This window comes from Motacilla alba, chromosome 8 (assembly GCF_015832195.1).
Source record: "Motacilla alba alba isolate MOTALB_02 chromosome 8, Motacilla_alba_V1.0_pri, whole genome shotgun sequence".
In the NCBI taxonomy this organism is placed as follows: domain Eukaryota; kingdom Metazoa; phylum Chordata; class Aves; order Passeriformes; family Motacillidae; genus Motacilla; species Motacilla alba.
Window position 1 is genome coordinate 18,515,360 of NC_052023.1, and position 11,236 is coordinate 18,526,595.

Below are 11,236 nucleotides of genomic sequence, written 5' to 3' on the forward strand. Positions count from 1 at the left end.
GTCTGCTGCTTTGGATTGACTGCCTGTAGCCATTCCAACATCACCCATCACTCCTAAGTTTAAATACCATCACTTCTAAAAAAACAGTGAAATTAGTTGTAACATATTAAGACTAAGCATTCAGGTTTTGGGTGTTTCTGTTTCCCTAGAAAAACAACCATGTATTGATATCTCAAAGTTATTCCCATCATAGAGGATACATTTGGCTATCTGTAATATTCTGGCACCACCCACAATTTCTCCTTAATTCAATTTTATTGCATTTTTCCTTTATTATGTTGTTATTTCCTCATGCCAGTCTCAACTTCACCACAGCAAGCAGCACTTGCTACTGGTTCTTCAATCACCTATATAGAAACTATGGTATAACTTCTACAGTACAGGAGGTTAATTTGACTTCAATAATTTCAGGTTGGAAGGAACTTGTTCCGAGTTTGCTAATGGCCTTCATTTTTGATTTGTACTTCCCGGAAACTTTGGTTCCAGAAATTTGCCTCTGGACTCCTGTATGAAAAGCATAAAGAGGAGCACATAATTATCCAACTGATTACATCAGATCATTATTCTGCAACATCCCCAAATATCCAATGGTTCCTATTGTCCATCTTTTCCTCTATTATCTTCACAGAGCCTTTTCAGTCACTCTTGTTCAGCTCTCTAGTGAGGTCTCTGTCATCTCTGATGTTCTGACTCAGTGTGACTCTCTCTCTCAGTAGGACTCTCATTGTTGTTCCCTCTCTACACATCCTCCTGCATGAGCATTCAGAGTGATGTACTGTCATCCAAGTTCAGGACATGTTTTCTTTGAGACCTTTGTTCGCTTTTTCAATACAGAGCCATACAAAGAGGCTACATATTTTTAGCTGGAGTTATTTTAATTTGATATTAAAGATAATAAATAGAGGAACAAAAGCGGTGGCGCCATTAGAGAGTACTGAGAGTGCGTTTAGTCTGTGTTTGCCCTGAAAGCATGTGAATAGAAAAGAGAAAAAAGAGAAAATTTACTGTGCCATTGTGGCACACCTTATATACTATTAAAATGCCATCAAATTAAGGTTAAGTTAGAAAAGTTAATAGGACTCAAATATACACATTAGCTCCACAGAGACTCTAAATAGATTTATGTTTCATTAAAGCTGGTAAAGGAGTTGATTAGCTATTACAAACATTTACCTTTTTTTTTTTTTTTCATGTCCTTATTCCCCAGTCCTCAACCCTGAGCTTGTTCTGCAGGAATACTGTTTGAGAAAGATTTGTTCAGGGAGGTTAAAAATAAAATAAGATGAAGGAGAATTTAGGCCTGTTTTTAGAAGTGCAAAAGGAGCCATGCAGATTTCATTTTGGCCAGAATAATGAACTTGCTGGAGCCATAGGCTCAAATTCAGGTCAGCAGAGTGGCATTCACACTGAACTACATGCACATTTTTAACTGCCAATTAATTATATAGAGCAGACAAGGCAAAATGCATAGGAAAGAAATTTAGAAAGCAGACTCTGTTGCTTTGCAGAACAAATGTCTGTCTGAAGTTAAAGAACTGTGTTTCAGTCTCTGCTATTTTAAACCAGTTCACTCAGGTGTTGCTAGGAAATTGACTACGTGGAGCCCAGTTAGGGTGGCAAGACCCATCTGTGAAGCCAAATTATAGTTGAAGTAAAGCTGAGCTTTCTCAGGTGAAAGTTGCTGTTGTGACTGCAAGGCAGACATGCTCTTCTTCACAAAGACATGCAGCATGTTACATTACATATCTATGCCATTGTAAAGAGAGAAATCCTCACTGCATCTGACTCATTCCTTGAGCTCAGAGGTCACAGACTTTTTTTAGGGCTTCTGTGATCTAGATGTCCACTGCAGAATAGGAATTACTGAATTTAAACCCAGCTTTTTTCTCTCTCTACTATGTAAAAATCTCCTTTGCATTCACATCACTTTTCTTTAGTTGTTTTTAGAGAATTGAAATGGTCCAGTCCACATCATTCAGGTTCTGCAGGTTTTCAGTGGGAGCAGAAGGCCCTCAGCAATTTCAAGAGCAGACCTGATATTGCCTACTGTCTCAAGAGTTTGGACATGTTTTCATTTATTCTCTTTCTTTGGCCATCAAGAAGGGGCCCAGTAATTCTTAAAATACCCTCCCTATGTTGTTGTGCTTCATTAGGAGACAAATGTTACTGATAGATCACATATTGCTTAGGAAGTATAAGATGGTTGTACCGCTCAGTGTTTTTTTTTCAATGAGCACTAGCACTGTGCATTTGAACTGAGAAGGATAATTTGAGTGTCCTTCCTTGGCAGAAAATCATTCCCTTCTCAACATGCCACCTTGGCAGCCTTTGCAGCAGTGTACATTTCGGTGAGTAACCAACTCTGTTCAGTTTTATTTATACAAGACAAAAGTCAGAAAGTAATTTGCTGTATATTGTAAAATTATGTGTTGCCTGGATATCTTGGATGGAGCTGAAAGCAAAGTAAAACTACTAATAAAGCTAGTTTTATTGTAGCTATTAAACAATAAGGAAAAGATTTAACTGCTTCATATTCTTTGTTAAGAAGCAAACAAAAGCGCTATGTTAAGGTATGTTTGATGCCTCATATTATCCTCATATAAAATTCAGTTTATCTGTTTTACAGAGTGATATTTTAACTTACTAGTCAAATTAACTGTTATGTATGCTGCCTTTTCTTTGTTGCTGTCTTCCCTTGATTTGCTGCTTTTAAACTTGAGCCATTAGGGCCATACATTGATGTGATGTAGTTTGATTTCACCTCCAGAGATTTGCAGCATGGATGAAATGGCACAATCACTCCCAGAGGCCTTCAAGGTGTTACTGCAAAGCAAGTGAATAAAACCCATCAGTCACTAGCAGAGAACTGTGGGACATGCTGCAGCAATCACAGATGGTTTTGCACTTCTGAGCAGTAACATTTCTTCAGTATGGCCCACAGTGCTTCTACTACAGACAACTTGAAGTTTAAAAAGTAATTCAATCACTTGTGCTGTAAAAATCAGAGGAAAACAACAGTAACAACCAGTTAATGACATTAGATAATAGTATTGTGCATGTACTGGGAGCTTGCCAGAGAAAGGCCAGAATTTGGACTAACACTGATGAACCACCTCCACTTAATTTTTGTAACCTCCCTGATGTTATGGCGCTCAGTTGAGAAATGGCTCTCTAAAGCATATGGTGGCAGCTTTTGTTGGAACAGGTTATTGCGTTCATCTGGCATGACATCTGGCTTCTCTATTTCACAAGTGGTGGCTCCTTAGTCACATTTATAGAACATTTAGGTGCTGATTTGGAACAGTACTGAGGCATAAAATACTTATCCTAATTGATGTCAATTAGCAACACTGCCTATGTTTCTGGAAATCCACTCCTTATGATTTCAGATCTTTTCTGCAGAAAGTGAGCAAATTTTAACAGGGCTGTAAAGTAAAATTGAAAGGATTACTTGTAATATTACTGTGTACTAGTGATCTGTATATAAAAGAAACACTGAATGTAAGAAATTAAAATCCTCTTAGGTATATTTAAATTTCTTCAACTGCTTCTTTATTTCTTTCTTTTTCAAGATGTACTTCAATTCTACATTAACAGACTCCTCAAAGCTTCTTAAACCACTCTTGGTCTTTGCCTTTATCATCTGTGGAATTATATGTGGTCTGACTCGTATCACCCAGTATAAGAATCATCCAGTTGATGTTTACTGTGGCTTTCTCATAGGAGGAGGAATTGCTCTCTATTTGGTAAATATAATAGTCATGGTAAAGTTTTAAAAAATTAAACTTATAAGGCTGGAATAAGGGTACTGGTTATTTTTATGAAAACTTTCCATCATGCCATAAGCATAAATCAAGTCAATATGCGTTGAAGATGGTGAATTAGGGATAATGACTTTAAAAGCAAACAGGAAAAAGTGAACAAGTATTTCAATGTGAAGTTGCATAACAGTGCATAAAGTGGAATATAATCATCTGGCATTGTATACAAAAATTGTTCTCACTTTATGTATTTTATTAAATACATTAAAATACTCATCTTTTCTAATCCACACTTAAAGGCATAACACAAGGAAAAAAAATTATTAATTGGTATTTGTTGCTGACCTGAGTTGATACTGACAGTGTCCATTTTATGATCTCAAAAAATTAGTGAATTAGTATGACAACTCATCTGAGTGAATTGCTGAATCTGCAGGAAATTAAAGGCAATATTATACACTTGTCATTCTATGGAGTTCTTAGGGAAACCATGCAGGGGAACAAGGATGGTACAATCAGGTTATTCCTATGCTTTTCCTTTGTACTGTGTCAAAAGAGATGGAGAACCTTGGAAGGGTCCTGTAAGGAAGCATGTAGGTTATATCTGTCAGTAGGAAGCTCATCAAGCACTTGCTTTTGCTTGCTGCTCTCAGTATGTCTCCAGCAGGAATTTGCTGCCCTGGCTGCTCAGAGAGCAACACAGGTGCCTGGGAGCATCAGAGTTTCTGCTGACACCACTGCTTGAGCGTAGGCAGGTGAACAGAAGTCTTAACAGGCAGTGGGATGGTTTTACCCCCAAGAAGTCAATGATGAATTTTACTATAGTAGCAAAATAAGTCCATTTCCTGACCCCCTTTTTTCTGTGATAACATAACCTGACGTACCTGCAGATGGTCTGCAAAGGTGACCAGGAAAAAATGGTTTTCATAGTGGCAGAAGAAACAGCAGTCAGGATAATAACAGTAATCCCATGAGCTACTAAAGTCAGCCTCTAGGACTGCACTGTGAGCAGAAAGGCACTCTGTTGAGAATGTTATTTCAAATTATCTTCTGTTGTAGATCTACCTAAATGGAGCTGCTGTCCCCAGGTTTGAAATACACAAACAAGTGTACTTTGTTAGGTCTTCATATACTGTTGTGTGACATCATACAGCAGAGAGTATGTTTTCCTGGATACTCAGTGCTCAGTAAATCTGCCCTCAAAACTACAAACCAATAGGAGGATGGGGAGGAGAAATAATGTGAAACTACAAATAAGTCTGAAAGGAGTATAAAGAATGAATAACTCAAGTGATTGAGTCAGATATTTGACCCTCTCACAGAACACTCTCAGTGGAGACTTTTTAAAATGACAGCATTTTACAGTGAGTCTACTGATTAGGAAAATGTTTTAGAAGTAAATCCTATTAAAGTTCTGCACATCTTGGAAAGCAATTGATTAAAAGTTGATACATTTTCCTATGATGTAGATATTGTATTACATGGTTATTGTGCAGTAAAAAGAATCTGCAGACAGCAGAGAACAACTCAAGCTGTAACAAGATTCTGTAAATCAGGTAGATGGTAGTATAGTTGTAAAATAGCTTTGCCTGAGAGACTGCAAACATCTATTTTGCTATTTTTTGAACAAAACATTATTTCTGTGTCTGTATCTGTTGCTCGATAAAAAGAAGAAAGCTCATGGAGGCTAAATCTTTACCTCAACTATTTATTGCCATGAATATGTCCTAGTGAGACTACTTCACATGCACCTAGAGGTACCAGAGTGAGGACAGAATCTGGGCTAAGGCTATACTGGTGAGGAAATAAACTAGTGTGCTTACTTGCATACCCATCAGTTTAACTGGAGTAATTATGTCACTGAATTCTATTTAAAAGCAAAAGAATACAATTTAAGTACCTTGAAATGTATCCTTTTTAACTTTCTTAACCGACTGTTGATGCTTCTGTCCAAATATCAGGGCCTCTATGCTGTGGGGAACTTCTTACCAAGCGACGAGAATGTGTTTCACCCAAATTTTCACAGAGAACCTCTAAGGTCATTGACAGACCTCAGTCAAGATGCCAACAGAATCCTGCCAGGTAAAAATGGCAGCAGCAGTGATGGCATTGTCTCTCACCGTACAGAAAGTATCCTGAATAGAAACCACAGAGATTCAGGCTCTCTGACCAATCTCAAGAGAGCAAATGCTGATGTAGAAATAATAACACCACGAAGCCCAATGGGAAAGGAAAATATGGTTACTTTCAGCAACACTTTGCCAAGAGTCAACACACCATCCTTGGAAGATCCAGCAAGACGCAATGCAACAATACATGCATCAATGGATTCTGCCCGCTCCAAACAGCTGCTGTCCCAGTGGAAGAACAAGAATGAAAGTCGAAAGTTGTCCCTGCAAGTAATAGAGACTGAATCTGGCCAGTCACCACCAAGGGCTATTGAAATGAGGTCAAGCTCAGAACCCTCCAGAGTGGGTGTAAATGGTGATCATCATGGCCCAACTAGCCAATACCTGAAAATCCAACCTGGCAGTGTTCCAGGTTGTAACAACTCGGGTCTTACTGGCGGGCCAAGGGTCTCTATTCAGTCCCGTCCTGGCTCATCCCAGCTAGTACACATTCCTGAAGAGACTCAGGAGAACGTGAACACATCTCCCAAAAGTAGTTCAGCTAGAGCTAAATGGCTGAAAGCTGCTGAGAAGAGTGTCGCATGCAGGAGCAATAGCCAGCCAAGAATCATGCAAGTGATAGCCATGTCTAAGCAGCAAGGAGTGCTTCAGGGCAGTCCAAAGAGTTCGGAGGGAAGCACAGTGACCTGTACAGGAGCCATCAGATATAAAACCTTGACAGACCATGAGCCAAGTAGCATTGTTAGAGTTGAGGCCCATCCAGAAAATAACAGACCTGTAATTCAGATGCCATCAGAAGGTGAAGGCAGTGGGTCTTGGAAATGGAAAGGTCCTGAAAAAGTCACTCTTCGTCAAACATATGAGCTAAATGATCTTAACAGAGACTCTGAGAGCTGTGACTCCTTAAAAGACACTTATGGGTCAGGTGACAGGAAAAGAAGCAACATAGATAACACTGAGCATCACCATCATGGAATCACTACGATAAGAGTCACACCAGTGGAGGGAAGTGAGATTGGCTCAGAGACTCTGTCCATTTCTTCTAGCCGGGACTCAACACTTCGAAGAAAAGGTAACATCATTTTAATCCCTGAGAGAGGGAGCAGTCCAGAGAACACCAGAAACATCTTCTATAAAGGCACATCCCCCACACGAGCGTACAAGGACTGAGAGGAGACATATCAGCTGGTCCATGCCACCACAAAGTAAACACGTCTTGACACAGGTTCTGCTCCCTTTGTTTTGAGCTAATATTTACCTTTATGTGCCAAATTATTGACCAGCAGCCCTGCATTGCTGATGTGCAATGGGCATGAGCCTGTGAAAAGCATGTGGTGGGGGGAAAAGCACAATGCCAGAACTAATGTGAAACATTTTCATGCAACTTGTTTTCTTCAGATTCAAAACATTTACCTGAGGGTGATGATGTCAATTAAAAGAATGGTCTTGAACACAGACACTGTATTTCCTGAATGTGCCAACTTCTTATTTTATATTTGTGTCCAAAATTGACTGACTTTTTCACAGCAAAGGCTGTATCAATGGTATATATTCACCTTTGCAGAATTTGCACCAAATCTTTAATACAGGATGGTGCTGATGATAACTTTACATGTTTTGAAAAATTGCATAATTATTAGACTCTGCAAACATGACATATTGATGTGCAGTTACTTTACAAGTAATATTGCTAATACTATGATGATGCTGGCTGCATTCATTTAGCGTAGGAAATATTTACAGCTTTGTTATAGTGGATCTGTCACATTCAAAGATTGCAAAGGTTTTGTGTAGTTCTTTAAGATGTCTACTGCAACAAAAAATGTGTGGGTGACATTCCATTAGAATGGAATGACTATCTATTTTGAATAGTTTTGCTGCTACTGCTCAACTTTTGTTTAAGAACAGGTGCTACTAATGAAGAGGCTGCTTCTTAGTGGGCTAACTTGTAGAATTGTTTTAAATTACATTTTTAAGGGGTCTTATCAAGTACTACAAGTGATTCAGATTTTACATTTTTAAACTTCTTATTCCGTCCTTCAGTGACCCTTCCATTTTTCTATTAGTTTTTAAACAAATAATGCAGGACACCAATAACTGCAAGTTGTGCAAATGTGAAAGGTGAGCCATGAGTAAATAAAATAGATGGCAACTTTCCTGACCAGCTTCCAAGGAGACAGGAATTAATATCATAGCTCACACTTAGAAGCAGTCATTCGCCTCACTTGCTTAGTATGCCACAAGAACAATCACAAGTTTCACCCCAATCACCATCATGTAGGGGATTTGTGCTTCGCTTTAAAGAATGGAATGCCTTGGTATTGCAGAGTCACTGAACAAGTGTTGCATTGTGCCACTACTACAGTTCACCTCCCTTGAGACACCCTCCAGAGCCTTCTTAAGCATGATGTTTTTCCCACCACTGCCACTTAAGAATATAAAAGGTCTCTGCACCTGAGAGAACATGAATTATTTTATTAAACTGAGCTTTGGATATAATGAAAAAACTTTCCTGCTAAAAATCTCCATTGCCAAAAATTGTTGAAAGGATAAGCTCTGAAGGGAATAAGCATGGCATGTCCTAGAATGGCCTGCTAGAAGAAACGCCTCATTTCATTTGGCTCTGACTTAAACCCTGAAGGAAGCCAGGGGCAGTGCTCACCCACTGCAGCTCTTCAATCTCTCCTATTTCTGCCTGAAAGAGAACTACTCTCAGACACCTGGCAGCTCCCCTGCTAGGAGGAGAAGGGAATGGCTTAGCAGTCCTCTCACTGAATAAGAAGATCAGGTCTGTTCTCTGGCTTCTTGAGAGAAGTGTTTTGGTCTAAGTCCTCTTCTCATTTAGAGTATCAGAGAACCAGATACATTCTCTATAGTCAGAACCTGTCTACAGACCCTACCCCACAGAACTCTAAGGAAAAGCCCACCCTATCCCAGGCAAGTAGGAGGTAGAAGGAAGAATCATCCTGTTCAAGAAGATAAACAACGCAACACAAACATAGACCAAAAAAAAACCAAAAAAAACCCCAACAACGTAAAACCAAACAACAAAACAAAAACCCAAAAAAATGACCTCCAAACCAAAACAAAATCCCAAACCCAACCCCAAGCCTAAGTAATTTCACAAGTATGAGGGTGGTGTTTGCAAGTCAGTGGAAAGCTTTACATGTACTTCCCAGTTTTACAGGTGCTCCAGGCTTAGCTGAATGTTTGCTGTCAAGCCAACTGTGCCAAGCTATGCTTCCCTCACCTGCCCATCACCCAGTGCTGTGGAAGAGTGTCAGTCCTTAAGGAAATCACCACACTCTTTCTGTTACTGATACAAGATGACCCCATCACACTTAGGATGATTGGGAGAAAGTATTCTGCAGGTTGCATGTAAGAAGCTACCCAGTAGGGTTGCAGCATATTGCATATGTTAAAGGCACTGTATGTTGAAGACACACTTTAAGGCACATCAGCTGGGAAAAATAATCATAGATACCAGGAGAAAAAGAAAAAAAAAAAGTAATTTTTTTAGAAATAAGTTCTCAGACGCTAGTATTTACAAGTCAGGATTTGTTTTTTTTTTTCTTTTCAAAAGGATGTATCTTTAGTCCTTGGTATTTAATATGAAATTTTGTACAAGATTCCTTGGAATTAAAAACACTTGGACTGTCATGGACAAAACCCTTTGGATTTAGTTTAGTCTAGGTACAGGGTAAAGGAGGTAGGATTAGCTTTAAAGGAATGGGTAAGACACAAACACTGTTGGCCTATCAGTGCAGGGAAATAAGATGCAATCATTTGTTAGTTTGTAAGTGCAGGGGAAAAGAACGTAAGTAGATGAACCTGGAAATAAAGGAAAATTGAAATGGAGAATAATGGCAATAAAGCAAAGATTAGAAAACATTCCCTCTGGCAATTTGGCTGTTTTGGAAACAGCAGGGTTCCTGGTGGGAGTGTTTGTTCTTTATTCCTTGGTTTTAGTCAGATATATATTGGCATATATGTTGCTTTTATTACTCTAAAACTTGCTGCACTATTTCAAGTGCAGTGTGATATTTTTCCTAAAGTTTCCTATTTCTTAAGAAAAGATTTTAAAGCTCTTGTGTAATCATTGAAATTATGTTCTATACATAAATATTGATATATTCTTTTTTACTCAAAGTGCCAAAGGCTACTGTTTTTAATAATGGCTTATCAAATTATATTACGTTAGAGAGCAGAAATGTAATAATATATACATTGGAACTCAGACCTCTGCATGTATATTTGATAAGGAGCCTTTTGTAAAATTACTCTTTGTTTACATTCCACTGGTACCTTAATTTAAAATTAATCAAATAAATTGACAGGTGACATCTTCTTAGTGTTCTGATTTTCTTACTTGCTAACAGGCACGATTTTCTTTGTTAGGCTGTGCTTTACTGAGAAAAGAAAATACTTAAAAATAAAATATGTTTTTAAATGAGAATTCTCTATATAAAGTATTGTGTTTAATAAAATGTTATGCCATGTTTTCAAATGGAAAATAATTTGTAAATTGCTATAAATGTATTTTGTTAAATAAGTACAGATCGATGCTACTGTGTGAGTTTATTGTGCTAACATCATGAAATAAAGATAAAATTCCTCATTGATGTTTGTTTATCTCTGTGGTGAAGCAAAGTCTCACTTCCCTCAAATTACTTAATTAATTTTTCAGTATTAGGTATCTCATGATGTGTAAAAGGGGTCATCAGTGAGAAACCTTGAGACCTTGCACAGTGGTAAGAATTTATAAGGAACAGTGTCCAAACAAACTTTTCTCTAACCTAAAAACATTTTACAAAAAAACTCCAAGTGAATTGGGAACTTCAAGCCATGTGAGGATGTGCCTGCTCAATCATTCTGCAGCACCTGCTGCATTGCTAAGCCCCTAATGCCCCTAAGCCACATTGCTAGTGCTGGGTAGAGCTGCCAGACATGGTGAGGCCAGCCTTGGATTTGTGAATGAGAACAGGGCAGATGCCAGAGGCAAACCTGAGATGACAGGCACTCCTCAGTAGAAGAAGTTGGGATGCAGGAGTCAGCAGGTGTCATACATCCTTCGCTGGCAACAGTGTAGGACCTTATGTGTAACAGCACACTCTGAAAAGCAGCCTTACCTAGGAGGCGCACAAGGTAGCGTGGTAAGCAAACAGCAAAGACTGTCTCCAAGCCTGTCTTGAAACACCCTGAAACATCAACAGCAGGGCCCAGGTGCCTGGGGTGGAAGACACAGCTGTAGCTGAGACATGCCCTGACATTGCCAATGGCCTAATTAAGGACCAAAGGGAGTAGCAGAGCCCCTGCAATGCATGGCAGCGCAGCAAACTGTCTCTG

The 11,236-nt window shown here is 38.9% G+C and overlaps 1 protein-coding gene across 1 annotated transcript in view; it reads left to right on the top strand.

Annotated features, from left to right (window-relative positions):
• Nucleotides 1-10,510, top strand: part of PLPPR4 (phospholipid phosphatase related 4) — a 31,141-nt gene extending 20,631 nt beyond the window's left edge. Inside the window, exons 5-7 of the mRNA XM_038144535.1 lie at nt 2,291-2,348; nt 3,573-3,746; nt 5,723-10,510. Coding sequence (XP_038000463.1) covers nt 2,291-2,348; nt 3,573-3,746; nt 5,723-7,060 — 1,570 coding nt within the window. The 3' untranslated portion in view covers nt 7,061-10,510. The remainder of the gene's footprint in view (nt 1-2,290; nt 2,349-3,572; nt 3,747-5,722) is intronic.
• Nucleotides 10,511-11,236: the final 726 nt, after the last annotated feature.